Source organism: Mercenaria mercenaria, chromosome 8 (genome assembly GCF_021730395.1).
Source record: "Mercenaria mercenaria strain notata chromosome 8, MADL_Memer_1, whole genome shotgun sequence".
NCBI classification, from domain to species: Eukaryota; Metazoa; Mollusca; class Bivalvia; order Venerida; family Veneridae; genus Mercenaria; species Mercenaria mercenaria.
Genome location: NC_069368.1, coordinates 37,120,169 through 37,145,426, shown reverse-complemented (window position 1 = coordinate 37,145,426; position 25,258 = coordinate 37,120,169). Strand labels below are relative to the sequence as shown.

Below are 25,258 nucleotides of genomic sequence, written 5' to 3'. Positions count from 1 at the left end.
GTTTTTAGAAATTGTTGACACACGACTGACGACGGACGACGGACATCGAGCGGTCACAAAAGCTCACCTTGAGCATTTGGCTCAAGTGATCTAATAAAACGACGGGGATGCGAGGCGAAAACTCGCTAAACAGCGGAGGCGCGGGACGAAACCACAAAATTGCACAAATCAGCCACCTTAGTAATGACGCGCCTAACTGTGCATAATCTCGGCACGTTCAGCTCCGGGTTATTTTTCTCAGAGTTTGTTTGTTCCGGCTTTGCTACAAAACTCCTTGCATTAGTTTAACGATTGCTATTACAAGAGTTACAAACTGTTACACATTTATCTAAACAATTGTACTGAAAATACTAAACGAGGCAAATAAAGGACCATAACTACAAAGTGACGTAGACAATCTAGTTCGTTAACGAACTTGTCCGAGATATTATGTCTATACACATTTTGACCAAAGAAGATCGAGTAAAGCCTTTAAACATGCTTTCAAGGTTAGACAGCGTATTATACAGACTAATTTGGCCAAATTTCGCAAATTAAAAGGTCATAACTTCCAACTATCTAGGGAGATCTAACCGGTTATCAAACTTGGCTGAGATATTATGGCTATAAACATTCTGATCATGTTTGGTGATAGGGTCAGACAACGTAATCAATTTACAGAAATATACAGAATATTCATGAGTGCCAAGTCAATACTTACTTAAAATTCTAAATTTGACCCTATCAATAAGCTCAATTCGTTTGTCTGCATAATCGACGCAGTGCAGTGAGCCACTAAAGTAGCCATATGAAAAATCCACTGAAAATTTCGCATGGCTTAATGCATCAGTAAATATTTAGAACTCACAAACCCTGAAATACAGAACTGAGGTAAATTAATATGAAAGAAAAGAATATCGACGAGATATACTTTATCATTATTTTAGTTAAAGAATAATACTATATACTTAAAGTTGAAAAAAAATAAATAAACGTTATCTTAAGCTAAAATTTCCAAATAATGAAATTATTTCTCGTTCTTTGCGAAGACAACTCAACAGCTTATGATTTTTTTAATATAACTACTGTCAAGTCTCCGTGCAGCATCATTTTGTTAACACATTGATGGAAATGTCGTAGCAACTGCTGCGCTAAGCCATACAAGTACCAGGCCCGGATCCAGAATTATTACATACGCCTGAATTTCATATCGGGTGCGTGACTTCATTTAATGTGTATCGTTGCATGGATTCTTTTATTTAGCTCAGTATTGTCAATCTTATTCCGACTATTGAACAAAATTTCATATATTTACATTATCTTTATACGCGTAGATTCGTATTATTATCTAAGTGTATGAAGTTGGCGAGAAATTCGACATTGAACATTGGATAACAGAACGACATTGGACATTTAAAGCGTGAATGAAGTTGGCGAGAAGTTAAACATTCGACACTGAACATTCGATTTCAGAACGGCATTGGACAATCAAACCAAGAACGACATTGGACATTCGAACCGAAAACGACGTTGGACATTCGAATCCAAAACGACATTGCACATTCGGTATCCAGGACGACATTGGACATTCGAACCCAGAACGACATTGGACATTCGAATCCAAAACGATATTGGACATTAGATATCAGAACGACATTGGACAATCAACCCAAGAACGACATTGGACATTCGATATCGGAACGATATCGGACATTAAATCCAAACGACATTGGACATTCGGTATCCAGAACAACATTGGACATTCGAACCCAGAACGAAATTGGACGTTCGAACCCAGAACGAAATTGGACAGTCGATTTCAGGACGACATTCGGACCAAGAACGAACATTTGACATTGGAATCCAAAACGGCATTGGACATTAGATATCAGAACGACATTGGACAATCAACCAAAGAACGATATTGGACATTCGATATCGGAACGATGTTGGACATTCGAACCCAAAACGACATTGGACATTCGAATCCAAAACAACATTGGACAATATTGGACATTCAAACCCTGAACGATATTGGACATTCGATTTTAAAGCGACATTTGACATTCGAACCCACAATGACACTGGACATTTGAATTCAGAACGACACTGGACATTCGAATCCAAACCGACATTGGACATTCGAACCCAGAGCGACATTGGATATTATATATCAGAACGACATTGGCAATTGATATCGGAACGATATTGGACATTCGAACCCAAAATGACATTGGACATTCGAATCCAAAACGACATTGGACATTCGAACCCAGAACGACATTGAATATTATATATCAGAACGACATTGGCAATTGATTGACATTCGAACCCAGAACGACATTGGATATTATATATCAGAACGACATTGGCAGTTGATATCGGAACGATATTGGACATTCGATACCAGAACGACATTGGATATTCAAACCTAGAACAACATAGGACATTTTCGATTTCAGAACGGTATTTGACATTCGAAACCAGAATGACACTGCACATTCGAATTCAGAACGACATTGGACATTCGAATCCAAACAGACATTGGACATTCGAACCCAGAACGACATTGGACATTATATATCAAAACGACATTAGACAATCAAACCAAGAACGACATTGGACATTCGATATCAAAACGACATTGGACATTCGATACGACATTGGACTTTCGAACACAGAACGAAATTGGACAATCGATTTCAGAACGACATTTGACGTTCGAACCCAGAACGACTATTGACATTTAAATTCAGAACGACACTGGACATTTGAATCTAAACCAACATTGGACATTCGAACCCAGAACGACATTGGACATTCGAATCCAAAACGACACTGGACATTAGATATCAGAACGACATTGGACAATCAACCAAAGAACGACATTAGACATTTGATATCGGAACGATATTGGACATTCGAACCCAAAACGACATTGGACATTCGAATCCAAAACGACATTGGACATTCGATACCAGAACGACATTGGACATTCAAACCTAGAACAACACTGGACATTCGATTTCAGAACAACATTTGACATTCGAAACCAGAATGACACTGCACATTCGAATTCAGAACGACATTGGACATTCGAGTCCAAACCGACATTGGACATTCGAACCCAGAACGACATTGAACATTATATATAAGAACGACATTGGACATTCGATATCAAAACGACATTGGACATTCGATACCAGAACGACATTGAACATTCGAACCCAAGACGATATTGGACATTTGAATCCAAAACGACATTTGACATTCGATACCAGAAGGACATTGGACATTCGAATCCAAAACGACATTGGACATTCGAATTCAAAACGACATTGGACACTCGATACCAGAACAACATTGGACATTCGAATCCAAAAAGAAATTGGACATTCGACAACAGAACGACATTGGACATTCGAATCCGTTCTGGTATCGAGTGCCTAATTTCGTTCTGAATTCGAATGTCCAATGTCGTTTTGGATTCGAATGTTCAACGTCGTTCTAGGTTCGAATGTCCAATGTCGTTCTGGTATCGAATGTCTAATGTCGTGCTTGATTCAAATGTCCAATGTCGTTCTGAAATCAAATGTCCAATGTCGTTCTGTTATTGAATGTCCAAGGTCGTTCTGGATTCAAATGTCCAATATCGTTCTGGGTTCAAATGCCCAATATCGTTCTGAAATCGAATGTCCAATGTCGTTTTGGGTTCGAATGTCCAATGTCGTTCTGGTATCGAATGTCCAATGTCGTTTTGGATTCGAAAGTCCAATGTCGTTTTGGGTTCGAATGTCCAATGTTGATCTAGGTTCGAATGTCCAATGTTGTTCTGGGTTCAAATGTTCAATATCTTTCCAGATTCGAAATTCCAGTGTCGTTTTGGGTTCGAATGTCCAATGTCGTTTAGAAATCGAATATCAAATGTCGTTCTGGTATTGAATGCCCAATGTCATTCTGGGTTCGAATGCTTAATGTCGTTCTAGGTTCGAATGTCCAATGTCGTTCTGGGTTCGAATGTTCAATGTCGTTCTAGGTTCGAATGTCCAATGTCGTTCTAGGTTCGAATGTCCAATGTCGTACTGGTATCGAATGTCCAATGTCGTTTTGGATTCGAAAGTCCAAAGTCGTTCTAATTCGAATGTCCAATATCGTTCTGAAATCGAATGTCCAATGTCGTTTTGGGTTCGAATGTCCAATGCCCTTCTGGTATCGAATGTCCAATGTCGTTTTGGATTCGAATGTCCAATGTCGTTTTGGGTTCGAATGTCCAATAATGTTCTAGGTTCGAATGTCCAATGTTGTTCTGGGTTCAAATGTTCAATGTCTTTCCAGGTTCGAAATTCCAGTGTCGTTTTGGGTTCGAATGTCCAATGTCGTTTAGAAATCGAATATCAAATGTCGTTCTGGTATTGAATGTCCAATGTCATTCTGGGTTCGAATGCTTAATGTCGTTCTAGGTTCGAATGTCCAATGTCGTTCTGGGTTCGAATGTTCAATGTCGTTCTAGGTTCGAATGTCCAATGTCGTTCTAGGTTCGAATGTCCAATGTCGTACTGGTATCGAATGTCCAATGTCGTTTTCGATTCGAAAGTCCAAAGTCGTTCTCATTCGAATGTCCAATGTCGTTCTGAGTTCGAATGTTTAATCTCGTTCTAGGTAAGAATGTCCAGTTTCGTTTTGGGTTCGAATGTCCAATGTCGTTGTAGGTTCGGATGTCCAATGTCGTTCTGGGTTCGAATGTTCAATGTCGTTCTACGTTCGAATGTCCAGTGTCGTTCTGGGATCGGATGTCCAATGTCGTTCTGAAATCGAATGTTGAGTGTTTAACTTCTCGCCAGCTTCACGCTTTAAATGTCCAATGTCGTTCTCTTATCAAATGATCAATGTCGAATGTTGAACTTCTCGCCAACTTCACACACTTATATCTTTGCGTCGGGAAATATGCACTCGTTCTTTAGCGGAAGGATATTGCGCTCCTAAAATCGTGCAATATTTCCGCTGCAGAACTCGTGCATATTTCCCGATACAACGCTAATAACCTATAAATATTTGACTGGGGCCACCAATGCCTACCAGTCTAGAAAGAAGATATCACCACCGAGGCGCATAGTGACATTAGCTGGTAGGTATGAGGAGTGGGTCAGGGGTCTCTCCCCCCGAGACAGTTTTGAAATACAGGTATGAAATGGTGGCCTCTGGTGCATTTTTGTGCGCGCCCCCCCCCCCCCCCCCCCCCAATGAGTGGTGAGGGCATATAGATTTGCTCTTGTCCGTGCATCCGTCCGTCCGTCCGAAGTTCGTGACGCGCCTAGCTCAAAAAGTATTTGATATAAATTGATGAAACCATGCATGAGTCTTTATCATGTTATGAACTAGCGCACCTTCTATTTTTCGTCTGGCTCCGCCCCCTAATTTTAGTGTTATGGCCACTGAAATAGTCAAAAATGCACATTTTCACTTTGTGACACGCCTAGCTCAAAAAGTATTTGATATAAATTGATGAAACCTTGCATGAGTCTAAACGGCCACCTTTACAGCTAAAGGCTTTAGTTTACACGATAAATTTGATTTCATGATTGAATTGTATAGTATGTACAAACACATATCTGAATGACATATTTGGCTTATGTATAATCAAGTAACTTCGACACTATAAATAAGCAGACAGGATGAATCAGAGCTAATTGTTTAAAGAATTAGTTAGGATCTTTATGATACACACACACCAATGCTGATCAGGATAAATAAGAAACTTGATTCATAATTCAATAAATTCTTTCTTTCTTTGATTCTATGAAAAACCTTGGATCAAGACCAGTTAATAAAACATGTGTGTGCGTGTTTTAGTAACATGTATGCTTTTTTAAGTTTGTTAAATTGCTCGGGTTTTTCTTTCCCATTGCCTGTCAAATACAGTATTGCTTAGTTTATTACTTTATTTTATCACGTTATAAAGAGTAAACTTCTAGACATGAAAGTTAAACAAAAGTACCGTTATGTGGACAAGAACAATCAGTCAAAATGGGAATTCATGTATCTTCACACAATTTTTGTTTTTCTCGAGGAAAATTATTATATATACATGTGTTTGTGGGAAAGCTCGTTTATGAAATAATTTTCGGATTTCAATGTTTGACGGAATTCAAAGTTTCAAAAGAAAATAAATTTATTTATATGTTTTCAGTTTCTGTTACGTGTCAACACGAATTTCGCAATGTCATAAGCTAACATAATGTTTTTTACAGAAATGTTTTACATCTTTACATGAATAATACTTCTATATGAATCTATAAAACAACATGATTTATATCAAAAACTGGCTACATGTTTTGTTGCTTTCTATGGAGTAACATGCGAGCTTAATTTCCGTGTATTACCTAAAGCAAAATATTAGATAAAATTCATGACAAAGAATTATTGACTTAGGTCATGAATGACACGACCTTAGCTAATGTAAGGGAGGCAATCCAGTTTGAAGGGAATTGCTTTAACACGGTCAATAATTAAGGGAGAGAATTCTTGCAAATTCTCGTTAAAAGCTGACCATGTTTTCATCTTGTGACACGCCTAGCTCAAAAAGTATTTGATATAGATTCATGAAACCTTGCATGAGTCTTAATCATGATATGAACTTGCGCATCTCCTATTTTTAATCTGGGTCCGCGCCCTATTCCTAGTGTTATGGCCCCTGAAATAGTCAAAAATGCACATTTTCACCTTGTGACTCGCCTAGCTCAAAAAGTATTTGATATAAATTGATGAAACCTTGCATGAGTCTTTATCATGATATGAACTTGCGCACCTACTATTCTTCATCTGGATCTGTTATGGCCCCTGAAGTAGTCAGAAAATGCACATTTTCACCTAATTATGTGCCTCACTCAGAAAGTATTTAATGTAAATTCATGAAACCTTGCTTGCGTCTTTATCATAATGTGACCTTGCACACTTGGCATTCTTCTTGAGAATTTAGCGTTTATTACAGAGTTATGGCCCTTGAAATAGCCAAAATAGTGGATTGTAACATGATTGTTTGTTTGTCATGCTCATAGCTCAAAATGTATATGGTATAGAATAATGAGTCCTTTTCATAATTTTTCTTTAGGCTATAAGACTGCAAACATTTGAATTATTTCCCCTTATTTGTGACAAATGTACCAGTTGGGGGCACACCCTGTGTCCTACAGACACATTCTAGTTAGGTTTATATTTTGAGGTTATGGAGGGGTTACTCCCCTCTTGATTTGGGGGTGGGGTCAGGGGGCTGAAAGGTTTGAAATACAGGTATGAAACGGTGGCCTCTGGTGCGTTTCTGGGTCGAAATTTTGAGAACATTTTATTCCTTTGCCTAAATAGTAGGGTGCATCTTTGATGATTATAGGTCACTTCTCAGCCAATGGGGTGCGATTGTGCACATAAAGGTAGTTCTACAACTATATTTTAGGTCACTCTGAAGGTGACACCTCATTCCTGATGGAAACCATCGCCACGAGGGTATGAGAGAAGAGGCCAGTTTCTGCCCTTTTAATGCTGAGCGCCAAGCAAGGGAGCCATTGGTACCATTTTTACGTCTTTGGTATGACGCGGCCGGGGATCGAACCCACGACCTCCCGCACTCGAAGCGGACGCTCTACCACTAGGCTATCGAGGCGGTAATAGCCTAGTGCATAATATGTACCTGCAGTACACAGAAAATGACGTCAGACGAGTTTCAGCTATTCCCGGAAGTAAAGAAAAAGTAAACTTGGAAAAGAAAGTCGCATTTGTACTGGTCTACATTCAAGGTTCACGCGCTGGAGTCACACTGTCTAAATGACTTTCATTAAATATTGATTCTACGGAAGCGTGAAAGGGCAATCAGACACTAATACGTTTTATCACGTTATAGGTACGGAAATAATATAACACACGTGTAAATACAATTATATCCTGGGTTAAGTGTGTTTTAACTCTATAGTGTCTGCCATTACATGAAATTTTGACATCCGGGGTAGTGCAAATGTCTGCGGTTTCCACTTGTATATACACACTCACAGTTTTACAACTCCTGTCTGCACATTGCGTAGCGAAATCAAGAGTTCAGTCAATACCTGTAACCGAGTTTAAGCTATAAACCTTTCTATAGCGCTCTTTTCAGTAAATGGAATGAAAGGGTATAGTATCAATGCTTGTATGCTTGTGTAATGTCTAATATATTCCGAGGTATATTGATGTCTGTATCTTACCTTTCGACAACGTTTGTCTGTACACGGGATAGCGTCATCTGGTGTACCATCAATATCTGTATCCCGGCTACATATCTTCCCGTCACCGGCGTATCCAACTGAGCACTGTACAAAGAAAATGGTGTTTTAATCAAACAATCAAAATTGACCACTACCATTCAAATGGGCTTCTGTCGCTAAATGAAATTTGAACTTACTACATAAGATTAATAGACCATTCGTTCATTTAAAAAAGATTACACAGTTCTGTGAATAGCAACTGTGTTAAACAAGAACCTTTACTTATTTAAAGCGCCCCTGGGGCGTTACTTTTTGCACCCAGAGTGCGTTCTGTACCAAAATACAAAAAAAACACTAAAATTTTGAAAAAGGACTTTGTTGTTTTATACTAAAAATGTCAAGTAAGTATTGTCCGTAAGTACTGACCTGGCACTCATGAATATTCCGTATACTTCCGTAAACTAACTCTCAGTGACCGAACATAATTAGCGAAAGAACTATTTCATATATACTTCTTAAATGATATACTGTCGCATGCGAACACAGTGTTTAGCTTCCAATATCATGGATGTGGGTTCGAGTCATACGTCTGCCATATCCTTTACCCTCAAATTTTGTATGAAGACTTACCACTTATTTGATCTAACGTATCATGATATTAAATTATTTATCTTTCATTTATTAAAAGTTTTCATATTTACCCGTTGTAAAAAAAAGTGTAATAAAATTGTTTTAAAAGTATCTTAGGTAAAAAGACTAATTACCTGTCACCAACGTTCCAGAAAATAAATACTGCAAGAGAATCATGAAATATGATACATAAAATAATGTAAAAATAAAACAGGTATCGATAACATTACATTAAAAATGATCTAGTAAGTGATTTCGAACCCGTGGTAACGTTCGTGGAAGTCAGACATCGTACCACTACGCCACCGTATCACTGGTTAACTTAGTTTACTAATATAGATATTTATTGCGTAAAATAACGAAAACGGCCGAAAATATTGGCAAATATTAATGAGTGCATAGTATGGTGGCTGATTTCTGCTATTTCGCGTTTTCGCCCCGCGTCCCCGCCGAGCGAAAAACACGAAAATTAACAAGTTAAAATGGCAAGGGCGCGGGGCGAAAACTCGCTAATTAGCGGGGGCCCGGAGCGGAAACACGATAATTAGCGGGGTCGCGGTGTGAGATTTAGTATCTGGTATGTCGGGGCGCGGGGCGAAAACACGATAATTAGCGCTGCTTAAACGTCGAGATGTCGCATTGCGCCCCCGACATTCCAGTTACTAAATATCGCCCCGCGACCTCGCTAATTATCGTGTTTTCGCTCGGCGCCCCCGATAACTAGCGAGTTTTCGCCCCGCGCCCAGCCATTTTAATTTGTTAATTCTCGTGTTTTCACTCGGCGGGGTCGCGGGGCGAAAACTCACTATTTAGCGGGGGCGCGGAGCGAAAACACGATAATTAGCGGGGTCGCGGGGCGAGATTTAGTAACTGGAATGTCGGGGTCGCGGTGCGAAAACTCGACGTTTAAACAGCGATAATAATCGTATTTTCGTCCCGCGCCCCCGACATACCAGATACTAAATCTCGCCCCACCATCCCGCTAATTAACGTGTTTTCGCTTCTCGACCCCGCTAAATAGCGAGTTTTCGCCCCGCACTCCCGCCAGTTTAACTTGTTAATTCTCGTGTTTTCGCTCGGCGGGGTCGCTAGGCGAAAACGCGAAATGGCAGAAATCAGCCACCATAGCCAGATCAATACTTACGGACAATATTTACGCTCCAACAACACAGTAAATCCGCTACCACTTTCAGTTGTTTCAGTTGAGTAAATACGGCAATAAGAATACACTGGCTATACATTGACCAGGTCGATCAATTTTCCACATGTACTGTACCATTCGATGCGTGAAATTGTTGCGCATAATTCCAGGGTCGCAGTGGGGTTTTATTTCACATATTGACCATGCATTGGAAGATATCGATAACTGTTAGTCGTTAACATGTAAATTTGCTGATATATGTCTATCTGTTTGTACATATGTTATGCTCGTAAGTAAAAGAATCAACCAATCATCCTCGGTTAGTAATATGTAATCTGCGGAGCGCGTTCAGTCAGAGAGTCGCCTTAATTAGGAAAGAATAAGTTTAACGTCAGAGGTTATTTCTAAGGTCACATACTTTGATTGGCCAGCTTGTAATTACAACAGATTTTTTAGGTCAGTTGCTCAGCCAAGTGTGACTTACCAATTCAAAGTGTTCCTTTTCAAGAGAAGGAACAATGATTACCAGGTACCATTTGTTCATATAACTTGCGTGAAGTCTTACGGGTTTGTCTTCGCGCACACACCGCATCAGCATATATCACCTGTTACTGTAGTTTATTCAGACAAGTTATGAATTTAATAATTAAAATATATCATATTTACCTGACATACGAAACCGTTAGATCCGGCTTTTGGTAAACATCTTGCGAATTCGCTACATTCGGTAAGGTCCGGACATAACGTTACTCGCCGGAGACACCCGATGGTTTGGTTTCCGGCAAATCCAATGAAACATTTTCCACAGTCGTAAGATCCCTAAAAATTAAATATGAAACACGTATCTTTTCTGAATTATATTGCAATATGACAGAAGAGAACAGCTTTATTATGGATCGAGTCGACAGGTCACTGCTCCATAGTCATTTCAGATAGATTGGAACATTATCATCAGACCAGACTTTTTTGGTATTTAACGTAGTCTTTTTTCTTTGTCTCTATATCTTTTGCCCAGTGAAAATAAAGTTTTTAGGTCAAAATTTGGAGGCCTACCGCCCATCCTGCTTCTACGTCTACCTTCAACTCAGATCTGTATATTTGGGACAATCATTAAGAAACAAGTTCTATGGAAGCTGGGACCGGCGATTTGGTTTCGGCAAAATTGCGTAGAGTAAAAAAAGATTTGTGCAAGGTTCATGATTATTTGACTGAAATACTCAGATGTAAGCGAAAATTGTCAGTCAAATGCAAGTACTTCATTAAAAACAGTTTGCGGTAATATATCTCACATGTTCTGGCTCGACGCTCTACATGCGTATTAAAGGAAATGTAGTCATGCGGATATACTTTTTGCATACATTTTATATTCTGTACTTACAATAGTGTTAAAGCACTCCGAATTTTCGACACATGGGCCACTCGGTGGAGACAACGCACATTCGTCCAAATCATTACATATCTGAAATAACAAACTTTCATATAAGTAAATTAATTGCACAAAGTTATTGAAAAAAATTGTGGATTAAGTGATGCATGTCGTTTAGTAGTTTACCTACTGTAAACATCATCATGTTATGTTGTGGACAAACAAGTCAAACGGTAAGCAAACTAATGACAAAATTACAAAATGTTACAAACGTATTGATCTAATTTGTATACGCCTATATGAAAAATTGATGGCAACTTTACTTCAGATAATAAATAGTACTACATGTACACCTAGGAGTAAAATCCATATACTATTATTGTTGTTAGACATTTGTATGATACATTAGTAGATGGATGCAATCGTGGTGTAACCAACTGGGCCAGTAAAGTGAAATCACTGTTAGAAAATTACGGTTTCGGTTATGTATGGAGAAACCCAGAGAGTGTTTCTTTACACAGCTTCCATTTACAATTTAAACAGAGGGTTATTGATGTATTTATTCAGTCTTGGAATAATAGCATATCAGAGAGTCAGAGTCTTTGTTTGTATAAATATTTTAAACGTATGTTTTGTTATGAAACATATCTGGACTTTGTACCTGTGAAATATAGAATTGCCTTGTCTAGATTACGATTATCGTCACACCAACTACGAATTGCTAATGTTAGATTACAGTAGTTATTTAGTTCATCCTCTTTATTTAAGATATTAACGAACATTCTTTGTTTCTCTATGCTATAATCAATAACATTTATATGTATTTTTTATGTTTTGTGTGCGAGTGTAACTATCTGTATGTGTATATATGTGTGTGTGTGTGTGTGTGTGTGTGTGTGTACGCGCGCGCGTGCGTACGTACGTGTTATTTGAATGTGTCACGTTGTATTTGTATTTGTTAATACATCTGTTTGTAACAAGATACTTCATGTATACGTTACAAGAAATAAACTTTGAATCTTGAACCTTGAATCTTGAAACTATTATTAGGCGACTCCTCCAAAAACGTGTGTGCGTGCGTATAGGCGTACGTGCGTGTGTGTGTTCCGGTTTAACGTCTTTGTTAACATTTTTTTCAGTCATATAAACGACGGTATCTACTTGTAGCAGTGAATACAATGCCCAACTTTATAGCGCTTTGCGCCTCACTGGTATATCAACCCGTAGACACATGACATGATAGCCCACCCAATTACATTATACTAACACCGGGCTGACCAGTCCTAGCACTATCCTCTTAATGCTGAGCACAAAGCGAGGAAGATATTAGTGTCATTTTTACGTCTTTGGTATGGTTATGACGCGGCCATTGATCGAATCCACGACCTCCACTCTCAAAGCGCTCACTCTAGTATTTGGCTACCGGGGCGGTCTCCTCCAAATAATTCCAGGATATTGAATATTCTCAAATTCTAGAAGCCTACCCTGCTATGTTGGCGTAGATCTGTAAAGCTACCTACATGGAACCTCGATTAAAAATCATGCCCCCCCTCCCCACCACCTCCCAAAAAAACATATGTGTAATTGTAATTGAAGGAACATTGAAGGAACATTGGCTACTGGTTTCGTAACTCGGAGTCTTTTCACACATGTATAACGTAATGAATCATGTTTTTAATGTAGCAAAGTTTTACCTGTTTCATTGTCTTGGCCTCTCCTAGCCCGACTCCCTCTATGTCCTCGCCGATATATCCTACAGGACAATCACCACACCGGAAACCACCAACAAAGTTGAAGCACGCGCTTTTATTGTAGCAAGGATCATGGAACATACACTGTAAGTACGTATTTAAACAAACACGTAGAAAACCATTTTTAAAACTTTTCTCCTACTTTTCAATCACAGTAACTTGATTTCTTGTCTTGAAAGGTAAACATACTTAAAGATGACTGTATACACTAGGCTGGTCACTCAATCACATGTTCGTATTAAAGACTAGGAGTACCGAATATTGTAACTAAGTTATTATCTGGCGAAATTTCTTTTAGTCCCTTCGAAAAAGTACTTGACGGAACTCAAAATACACACGTAACACTATAAAATGCACATGTATTTTATGGCCGCCGTAGTACGATATTCTTAGACGTAAAACTAGGATGCATTGTTTCAGAAATGCATTGCAGGCGAATATTGATATAGGTCATCTTACCTCATTAATATCATTACAATTTGTTCCATTTCCTGTATATCCTCTGGGACAGGGACCACACTGGAATCCGTCTGCGGTGTCGAGACATTTTACATCCCTGAAACAAGGGTTGCTTTCACAGCCAACCCTTGCAACTCTGCAATTGCCACGTCTTCCATCACCCGTCAGTCCGGGCGGACACGGACCACAGCGGTAACTACCGCCAACATTGAAACACTTTACTCCTGAAACAAGAAATCACTAGAATTGTTATATTGCGCCGAATTTTGACATGGAGCGAAGTTATAGTATTAGCAATACTTTAACGAAGTTTTTTCATTTATACTGATGTCATGTTTTGCGGACGTATAGACTTATTTACAGTCATACAGTTGTTGATTGATATAATACCTTGATTAATTGACACACTGGTGTTATGGAAAGTACGTTTCTTACACCGTTTTCTGCATGTATACGTAAGTGTTTTTCAGGGCCTCAAGTTGAAAAAGGGCGGTAGGTTATTATTTCGCGGATATATTTTCCTCGTGCTTTCCTCTGCTTTCTTCCTGGTTCACGATGATTTCTTACTTGTATTATTTACAATGTTTAATTAGACTCATCTGATGAGAATACAATATCATTTACAACTCCTGCTCGTGATGGCTATGATCAAGCAATGCACATCTAAAATTGTAGGAAACTGCTGAATATTTATATGTAAAATATATTACATTTGAATATTCATATTTAAAATTTTGTTGGACTAATTGTTTTTATTAATACGTGTTTGTCATTTTCGAATGACTGACCTACTTTTGAGTGTAACTTGAGAAAGTACTTATTGTTATAATAACTGCTGTACTGTATTTAGAGTCACACCAACACAATTTAAGTCATATTACGGCTTTCCCAGCTTTTAAGTTATACTAAATCGTTTTAGCTCGATTGCGATGAAAGCTTCAAGCCTATTAGAACCACTCTCGAGTCCACTTCCTGGAAAAAACCAGTACTGGTGTCATATGAGAAGTCATGGTCGTGACCCCAGTTGGGCTCGAACCCACGACTAATGGATTTAGCGGCCGGCACCTTATCCACTAGACCACCGTTCCCAGCTTTTGGTGATTGAGGAAGACCCCGAGATGCCCCTCTGGGCATTGTTTCGTCGCATGGGCTGACATCTAGGCAGATCAATAGTTTTTCCATAAACGAGCTACATGGCTTCCTCACATGAAAAATTCTACACCCATGTGACGTTTCGAACCCGCAATGGCGGAGAACAATCGACCGTGACCACTCGGCCATTGAGGTCCCTTTAAAGAGAGTAAATAATATTAGCTCGATACCTCTGTAGCATGGATTGTCTGCACATGTCGGTATTTTTGCGCATCTTGCACCATCACCATAATAACCACGTGGACATTCCCCGCAACGATAGCCTCGATCTGTATCTTGACACGTGACCCCCGCGAAGCACGGGTTGTCACGACACGTGGTAACCTTTCGGACTGGGGCAGCTAAAAGCAATTATCAAAACGTAGCTTTAGATATTATTGATTCAGAATAAACAAACGATGTATCACTGACACGTGTACATTAAACGAACTTTAAATTTTGTAGTGGTTCCGATGGTCGTTATAGCCATTTCAGTTGTTTGTTTAATAGTTACATTTTATCATAATGTTTACTAGTCTTATTTCTTTGAGATTTTTCCCTTTCAAATCCTAAAACGACAGTGTCAGGAAGCGGCTGAGGTAGGACTAGGTTTTGCAACGGGGCAAGTGTTCTACCATGTTACTCTAGAGTCAATACTTAGCACTTTCTAGGTTGAAGCGTATCTAGAGAGTGGAGATACCTACGTCTTTCTTGTCTTCTGCACATTTCACACTGCCTAAGAACCTCGTGCAGTTGTCTTGTTTCTCGTGCTTGCAATTGCATGTCTCTCTGCATCACTCGGATGGCCTGTGTCAGTTCTCGAAGAGACTGACTCAGTGTATAAAACATCGGATCTGTAATACAGTGGCACATGATCATGTTAACAGTAATATTGCAGATATGTTCAGTGAGTAACAAGAGTGGCCCAGAATTTATGGTTCCATTGATGCGGTATTGAGTGAAGACATGCTCGACACCTATTCACTTTCAGAGTCCGGAGGTCGGAACTTTATTTAACGGGGTATGTTTGAAGTGATACGCAACAACTCACAAAAAATATCTAACGTAAGTGTGATGGAAATAGTATCAGTTAAACCAATGCCACCTTGTCTAAGAGTGGGGGCGGGGCAAGAATGCGTATATACCAGTTGTGTCAGCTAATGAACTGAAAAAAAAATACTAAAAGGTACCGCTCTGAATCCAATGAGTAAGTGTCCAGTCTATGAAAAAAAAAACACTTTTTGTTGGCCTGGTATCCCAATCTGACACATTTTAACATGCCCATTCATTGAAAAATTCATTTGAAAATTGACAGGTTCACAATATCAGAAACTCAGATATTAGGTATGTTTGTAGACGAAGTATACATAACCAACGATTTTCCTGTCTTCAAGTTATGTCATTTTCGAGTTTAAGATCATGTTAGAATAACAAGGTTTCATTATTAAAGAGAACGAAGACATAATTTACCCGACTGGGGAATCCGGTTGTCCCTAGTTTCTTCTCGTATGCGGTTTCCGGCAGGAGAAATTCGAACGTTCGTGCCGCCAAGGTTCTGAAGATTTCTATCTCGTATCCAGTCTGGGAGGACTGGAAGTGTAGAAATAGGGATAGCTTCAATCGGGTCACAGTCCATGAATTGCAACATGGCCTGAAGATCCACGCGTGAATATAATCTGTATTTTTCATGGTTTTCCTGAAATTTACACAAAGATTTTTGAAACCGACTATTTCATTATCAAATACATTCATAAGTAATTTGTGTGCGTTCAGACGTTTGTAGAAAACGTATGATGGTATTGCTAAAAGAATAATGTTATGTAGATACGTCGGTGACTTACTAAACACAAACGGATACTTGTATCGTTATGACTTGTACTTGTTCAGATTTTTATGTTATTTAACGAAACAAAACATCATCACGGCATACTTTTACAGGAGCAGCAACATTCTGAGACGACTTTGTGAAAAAAGCATTTCATCCATTTCATCAATGTGTTATACTATGTTATATATCAAAACGACCCTATTTTCAAAGAAGCTGCATTTAGGACTAGCGTTGAATTCCATCCAGTTTGAAGATCTCGGTTAAAGTTTCAATAATAACTCGAAAATCAATAATATCAAAATAAGTATGAATTTCGATCTTCGAACTGGCTTTTATTTTAATTCCAGCTCGAAATTCGATTTGAATTTCTTTCTTCGAGTTCGCACGGAATTCAATGTCAGCTATCGATATTCCTTTGAAAATTAAATTTTGACCAGCTTAAAAAGTTTTGTGCCGGTCCGAAAGTCAGTTTTAAATAGCGGGGTGCTTTCGTCAACTTCTTTCATAAATTCAGTTTCTTTTTGTTGAGAAGATAACAGTTACTTTTCGTTCATGCTACTACAGGCAAATACATACCGGTAGGACCCAAACTGCGTCTACCCGACCACAGTAACGGTGAAAACAGTTGCGCAAGCGTTTCTTTTTTTTTTTTTTTTTCTTTTCTTTTTGTTTTTTGTTTGTTTTCAAGGGAATATGAAAGAAATGAAATTACCACAACGATTCTTCCTGTTAGTGCATCTCTGATGGGAACTTCCGTACTTTCTTCTCCAATAAGCTGACAGTCTATAAATAGCCGCAACCTGTTCGTTTCCCTGTTCAAATCCGCCATTTGTATGATGAGATCATGTTCACCCACCCCTAGGGGGCGCAGTTTAAAAGACGTTTGATAATTCCTTTGATCGCGCGTCCAAATAATCAAAAGTACTGGAAGATTGAAAAACTTTGTCAATACGACATATGGTAAAACAATCATCTTAATATTGTCACCAGAAACTAATTTAAAGTTAAAGTAAAGATCGTTTCCTAATTGCATTTACATCAACATAGATCTAGCATTTTCATGCGAAAACAGTTTTCATTTACCTTTTTACTGAAAAATTTTACGAGTCAAAATTTTTTTATTTCACTAAAATTGCCTTTTCTGTTCATTAAAGACCCTAATTCAAATTACATTTTCAATAACACAACGTGAATCTTGTCGCCATTGACTGAATGTCTGATTGATACATAGATTGACAGTCTAATACGATTTTTGAGAGGCAGGCACACACACATTACTTGTAAGTGTCAGCCGTCCCGTTCATTTTCTATGCAAGTGGTGTTTCATTTCTATCAACCCTGACAATCTTATCTTTGTAAACTGTCAGGCAAAAGGGTTATCAATGGCAAAGTGTTATTATGTTTCAACCAAATTTGCATTGTGTTTTGGTTAAATCTATACAAGCAATATCGAGGTTTACAACAAATTGCCAGTTTATGGTTTTAACTATTGACAGATCTATAGTTCAACACATGTTTAATAGGTGAAGTCAAAACTTGAGAAAGTGAGACATATAATTACGTCTGATGTCATATAGTAAAACACTAATTAGATAGCTTGAAAGTCAAAAGAATACACCTATTGATTAGCCTGTCGCCAAAAGTAAAACCATTTGCCTGAGGCATTAAATCAGAGTATTATAACTCTAACAGGACATACGTAATAAATTTCAAGTTTTATTTATCAAGTATTGACTTTACCCCGACAAACCTGTGCTGGTGCCTTGGTCGATATTCATATATCTCGCAGTGAACATTTTTCATATCACCCTCTCAGAAATGCAATATTTATATAATATACAGGCGGTAAGAAGAATATATGTGTCGAATTCCTAATATTCAATTCGTAAGGTTAAATATATATAAACTTACATGTTGCTGCCTGTGCGTCCCATCTAACCAAAAACGAGTTGTCTGGAGTTATTTGGTTTCGCCAGAAGTTTCTGACCTGGATCAGTGTATCGGACCTCTCACCTAGTATGGCACCGACCAAGTAGAGTTCTGGGTTCAATACGAAAGCATCAGGATAATCAGCTACAAGGACTGAGGAATAAATACAATCACGTACAATTATTGTACTTAACACAAAAAAGGTAAAATGCTCACTCAGTGATTCTAGTAACTTTTCAGGTACAGTAATGTTTGACAAGCTATTACCTGATAAGTGAATAATTAGGCAAAAATCACAACTACTGTTCGCATATTGTCTAAAATATAATGCTATGCTCCTTTTTTTTTTCTTAGAACGTAATTAATTAATGTTTTGTAAACTGTCTGATTAAGTCCGAGGAATAAGTTTTGGGACAACAGAGATGTGTGGATTGAAGATAGCAACCTTAACTGCCTTAAACTTGGTACACAGCAAATGAGCATTGCACCCTCAGGCGGTGCTCAATCTAGTTTGTGCAGTTAATTGAATACTGGAATCGATATGCTACTGACACCTCTCAGCTGTTTCATTAAAAAAATACATGTAGAATGAAAACATTACGACTAGCATTATTTCTAGTATTGTGTCCGAATTTTCTATCCTTGGCGTTTACTTAACAAATAGATAAGGCCCTCGCGTGGTTTGTCGTCTAATTTACCACGGTTCAGAGTTCAGATGCGTAGGACTTGAACCACGAGGGCGTTAGCTCCACTGAAGCATTTGATGAACCATAACAAACTAAACGATAAATCACAAGAAGGCCTTGACTGTTTTCATTCTGACATGCTGATTGACATATTTTAATAAATATTATGCTGGTCCGCGCGTCAACCGTTTTTTATCGCAGAACATACAGCGCTTGATTTCCTTCTTTGTTTAATAGGAATCAAATCGAGCCATGTTAGAATTCAATGTTATTTAGGATGAAGACGCATATTTTATATTGTTTACTTTTAATAAATTTCACCGGTCACGCAATAATAAAAAAAAATCTTTAATTGAAATAAAATGAAATCATCACTTACCCTGTTCAGGATCCTGTCCGCTTGATAAATTAACAAGAACAACAAAAAATATCACAGATAAAATATACATAGCTCCTTTTTAACTTAACGAATGTTTACAACAAATTTTCTTTGATATGTTTAAGAGAATAACGACGCATTTTGCTTGATTTCACTAAGGATAATCTCTAAATGCCGCGGTGTGTTTGGCCCTGTGAGGGGTCTACAGAATATAACATATATTTATTTAGGATAATGTTGTATTACTTGATTATATCCGTATTTGATACAAAAAGCATAAACTGTCAAATCAGAGCGTTTAAATAAGTATTATTCGTAAAGTATTTTCATCCAATTTGAAATATCTTTTTGAACTCATCAACTCATGTCGGTGAGATTCAATACAAATTCAATTGTCCGCTTCATGAATTTTCCCTCTCAGATCGTTAAAAAGAGAACACAAATACACTACACCCAGACTCGAATTTAAATGCAAAATCCGACAGATCAAAAGGGTTGGGACATGTGTTTTCAAAATAAACAACACATGTTTCAATTTCCCGTAAATTACACATAATGGACTTCGTGATAAACGGACTGGGAAAACTGAAACTGATACTTTATATTTGCAAGGTTTTATTTCTTTCACAAATATAAAGTGGATGGCAAATGTAGCATCGAGAAGATGGCACTGACATCGAAGATCGAAAATCGAAATTAAATTTCTAGCCAGCTTTAAATTTCGAGCCAGCTCGAAGATCGAAATTCAACATTGAATATCAATTTCGTGCTAGCTTTTAACTTCTAGCCAGCTCGAAGATCGAAATTCAACACAGAATTTCGAGCTGAAATTGAATTTCGAGCCAGCTCGAAGATCGAAATTCAGATTTTCTAAAACTTGAATATCGAGCTGGGGTTGAACTTCGAGCCAGCTCGAAGATCGAAATTCAGATTTAAAGAAAAAGTTGAATTTCAAGCTAGGGTTGAATTTCGAGCCAGCTCGAAGATCGAAATTCAGATTTAAAGAAAAAGTTGAATTTCGAGCTAGGGTTGAATTTCGAGCCAGCTCGAAGATCGAAATTCAGATTTTTTCAAAAAGTTGAATTTAGAGCTAGGGTTGAATTTCGAGCCAGCTCGAAGATCGAAATTCAGATTTTGAAAAAGTTGAATTTCGAGCTGGGGTTGAATTTCGAGCCAGCTCGAAGATCGAAATTCAAATGATCAAAAAGTTGAATTTCGAGCTGGGGTTGAATTTCGAGCCAGCTCGAAGATCGAAATTCAAATGATCAAAAAGTTGAATTTCGAGCTGAGGTTGAATTTCGAGCCAGCTCGAAGATCGAAATTCAGATTTTGAAAAAGTTGAATTTCGAGCTGGGGTTGAATTTCGAGCCAGCTCGAAAATCGAAATTCAAATTATCAAAAAGTTGAATTTCGAGCTGGGGTTGAATTTCGAGCCAGCTCGAAGATCGAAATTCAGATTTTGAAAAAGTTGAATTTCTTGCTGGGGTTGAATTTCGAGCCAGCTCGAAGATCGAAATTCAAATTATCTAAAAGTTGAATTTCGAGCTGGGGTTGAATTTCGAGCTAGCTCGAAGATCGAAATTCAGATTTTGAAAAAGTTGAATTTCTTGCTGGGGTTGAATTTCGAGCCAGCTCGAAGATCGAAATTCAAATTATCTAAAAGTTGAATTTCGAGCTGGGGTTGAATTTCGAGCCAGCTTGAAGATCGAAATTCAGATTTTGTAAAAGTTGAATTTCGAGCTGGGGTTGAATTTCGAGCAAGCTCGAAGATCGAAATTCAAATTATCAAAAAGTTGAATTTCGAGCTGGGGTTGAATTTCCAGCCAGCTCGAAGATCGAAATTCAGATTTTGAAAAAGTTGAATTTCGAGCTGGGGTGGAATTTCGAGCCAGCTCGAAGATCGAAATTCAAATTATCAAAAAGTTGAATTTCGAGCTGGGGTTGAATTTCGAGCCAGCTCGAAGATCGAAATTCAGATTTTCAAAAAGTTGAATTTCGAGCTGGGGTTGAATTTCGAGCCAGCTCGAAGATCGAAATTCAAATTTTGTAAAAGTTGAATTTCTTGCTGGGGTTGAATTTCGAGCCAGCTCGAAGATCGAAATTCAAATTATCAAAAAGTTGAATTTCGAGCTGGGGTTGAATTTCCAGCCAGCTCGAAGATCGAAATTCAGATTTTGAAAAAGTTGAATTTCTTGCTGGGGTTGAATTTCGAGCCAGCTCGAAGATCGAAATTCAAATTATCTTAAAGTTGAATTTCGAGCTGGGTTGAATTTCGAGCCAGCTCGAAGATCGAAATTCAGATTTTGTAAAAGTTGAATTTCGAGCTGGGGTTGAATTTCGAGCCAGCTCGAAGATCGAAATTCAAATTATCAAAAAGTTGAATTTCGAGCTGGGGTTGAATTTCGAGCCAGCTCGAAGATCGAAATTCAGATTTTCAAAAAGTTGAATTTCGAGCTGGGGTTGAATTTCAAGCCAGCTCGAAGATCGAAATTCAAATTATCAAAAAGTTGAATTTCGAGCTGGGGTTGAATTTCGAGCCAGCTCGAAGATCGAAATTCAGATTTTGAAAAAGTTGAATTTCGAGCCAGCTCGAAGATCGAAATTCAGATTTTGTTTAATCGAAATTCAGATTTTGAAAAAGTTGAATTTCGAGATGGGGTTGAATTTCGAGCCAGCTCGAAGATCGAAATTCAAATTATCAAAAAGTTGAATTTCGAGCTGGGGTTGAATTTCGAGCCAGCTCGAAGATCGAAATTCAGATTTTCAAAAAGTTGAATTTCGAGCTGGGGTTGAATTTCGAGCCAGCTCGAAGATCGAAATTCAGATTTTGAAAAAGTTGAATTTCGAGCTGGGGTTGAATTTCGAGCCAGCTCGAAGATCGAAATTCAAATTATCAAAAGGTTGAATTTCGAGCTGGGGTTGAATTTCGAGCCAGCTCGAAGATCGATATTCAGATTTTGTAAAAGTTGAATTTCGAGCTGGGGTTGAATTTCGAGCCAGCTCGAAGATCGAAATTCAGATTTTGAAAAAGTTGAATTTCGAGCCAGCTCGAAGATCGAAATTCAGATTTTCAAAAAGTTGAATTTCGAGCTGGGGTTGAATTTCGAGCCAGCTCGAAGATCGATATTCAGATTTTGTAAAAGTTGAATTTCGAGCTGGGGTTGAATTTCGAGCCAGCTCAAAGATCGAAATTCAGATTGTTTTGATAAAATTGAATTTCGTGCAGGGTTTGAATTTCGAGCCAGGTGGAAATTCGAAATTCGGATCTTTTTTTACAAAGTTGAATTTCGAGCTGGGGTTGGATTTCTTTCGAGACAATCATGAAACACCAGGCCAGTGTATGTCCTCCACAATATGTACTTTTCACTTGTAGAACAGTCTTGACATGCCCGTTACTTTTTCTAATGATAGACTGATACCTTTTTAGTGGTATGTGTACAACTGATACCTTACTGGAAAACTAGAATAGTCAGATTTTAAAAAATTTTCAAGGTTGATAGGTATAGAAATTCCTAGTAACATGTTTCTTGCGTCGTAAAGTAATCCATTCTAATTTATTCATGTTTTGTACATCTTGATAATTAGAGCAAAATGTTTATATACAGCGAAAATACACAGAAAAGTAGAGCTATAACACTGAAGGTGATGGATTACCCCGGCGCGAACTGACAGTACATTGCAACAAGATTGCATAATTATGTGGATTGTATGTATATAGTATAGTAACAAAAAACAAAGTCCCAACACTTTGCAGATTTTTTTTTCTAGAAGAACATAACATGCACTATGCACAAACAGGGTTAGTACTGAATACTACTGATCATTTGTGCTAAGTTTCAGTAAGTTGTATGTATGGGTTCATGAGATTAAGCGTGCACAAGATGGCATATGCAGACTATGTATAAAGTATAGTGACACAAAACAAAGTCCCGTAGCTCTGCAAAAAATACCATAAGAACCAACCACTACTGTAGTTACTGATCATTTGTGTGAAGTTTCATTACATTTTGTCAAGATTGAGTGCGCAAAAGACTGTGTCTACGGACAGACAGACGGACGGATGGAGACAGATAACACGAAAACATTATACCCCCTTATTCGTTGTTCGGGGGTACAAAAATACAACCAGATATTCAAAATAGATGGTGTTTGGACGTAATGTAGTATATGGATAAACTGTTATAATTATGAAACATGAAGAAACTGAGATCAGTTGAACCTTTCGCATGAAAAGACTGATCTTTCCTTTATAATGATTAAAATAAAAATTTCTCAAAAGTAACATTTTGTATTATGGCAATTTAAAGAGCTTTAGTAATCACTGAAGAATACTAATTTTGATTTCTTCACAATTTCATAGATTTAAAATTATAAATGTGTATTGCAATTCTGGCAAAGCAATGTATATAAATATACTGGCTGTACGTTACTACGATGTCAATAGAGGACGCAGTGTTCAGTTCTAACACTTTCAGTCTCCGAAACCAAGGATCATAAGTTCGAACTTTCGCTTCTTAAGCTGATAATTACCCCAATTCGGATGAAAGTCCAATTTACACCTGGTACGCTAAACAGTATACGGAGAATCTTCGTTATAGCTCGTTATCGTCCCTTTAAAATTACTAATAGTTTCTAGAGGACTTCCTTTTCATAGGAAATGAGTAAGTCTTACTACAAACAAACTCTGCAACACCACAATGAAGCCAGTGAATGAAGGCGTTCCCGACACTCTATACGTGAATAATTTGTGTGCATGTACAATTATGTAATGGATATTATGCCACGTGAATTTATTGAATGTTGTAAGTATTGCTATTAACCTATTGCACACTTGTTGGATCCTGATTTATATAGAGAAGACTTCGAAATTTTCATTTTAGTAATGTTTTGAACATGCACAATCTTCTTTAATGTATATCCTCTCAACATAAAAGATAACAGGCTCGCCTAAGACACCATACCTTAAAGCGGCTAACCCACACATCGTGGTGTGAGAACTTAGGAAATCAAACGTACTAGTAGTCTATAGTCAGCTGTTGTCTAAATAAGGTTAGTAAATCATGCTGATTTCCGTAATCGACAGACGAGTCTATAAGTAAAATTTTCAAACGTCAAAATAAAACTTTTATATAATGCTCTCTTAATTTTGAAATACAGAAACTGATCAACCATCAAATTTCATGTAAATGTATGAGACAGTGCACTTAGCCTTTCGGTGAAAACCTTTTCTTTATTATTGTAGAAATCACGAATTACAATGTATGGGTTAGTCGCTTTAAAGTTAATGCAGTTTATTTACAACGGGATTTAAAATTCAAAGGGTCTCGTGATATTATTGTGCTATTTTTAACCTGTCAAATGTGCATACATTATACGCTCTGTGCATTCCATGTTATAATATTCGGCCCAACTTCAGTGCTATCAGTATGTTTACGGAAAAATTTGTTTGGTTAAGTGTCTAAATATCATTATTAGTATAGTAAGTGAAACATGTACTCGTCGTTGGTATCGGTGGCTCAGTGGTTACAGAACATGGCTTGTATGCGGAGATATATGAGAAATAGAAAAAGAGATAAAAATAAAAAAAAATACTTGTGAAAATACAATAAAGGAAATATTGCATAAAATGTACATGTTCAAATTGCTTTTTGAAATTTGTGGAATAAAAACACAGACACAGAACGGTTTCGATCTTACGACCTCCAGATTTCAAGCTATAGACGATGACTATTGAGCTATCGTGATTTGCAT

At 37.8% G+C, this 25,258-nt stretch overlaps 1 protein-coding gene across 1 annotated transcript in view; it reads right to left on the bottom strand.

The window, feature by feature from the left end:
* Window positions 1–19,943, bottom strand: part of LOC123566571 (cartilage oligomeric matrix protein-like) — an 80,821-nt gene extending 60,878 nt beyond the window's left edge. Inside the window, exons 1-11 of the mRNA XM_045360801.2 lie at window positions 19,508–19,943; window positions 18,425–18,595; window positions 17,226–17,437; window positions 16,156–16,381; window positions 15,390–15,539; window positions 14,877–15,047; window positions 13,555–13,778; window positions 13,039–13,179; window positions 11,357–11,437; window positions 10,645–10,797; window positions 8,208–8,312 (exon numbers count right to left, since the gene is read on the bottom strand). Coding sequence (XP_045216736.1) covers window positions 8,208–8,312; window positions 10,645–10,797; window positions 11,357–11,437; window positions 13,039–13,179; window positions 13,555–13,778; window positions 14,877–15,047; window positions 15,390–15,539; window positions 16,156–16,381; window positions 17,226–17,437; window positions 18,425–18,595; window positions 19,508–19,577 — 1,704 coding nt within the window. The 5' untranslated portion in view covers window positions 19,578–19,943. The remainder of the gene's footprint in view (window positions 1–8,207; window positions 8,313–10,644; window positions 10,798–11,356; window positions 11,438–13,038; window positions 13,180–13,554; window positions 13,779–14,876; window positions 15,048–15,389; window positions 15,540–16,155; window positions 16,382–17,225; window positions 17,438–18,424; window positions 18,596–19,507) is intronic.
* Window positions 19,944–25,258: the final 5,315 nt, after the last annotated feature.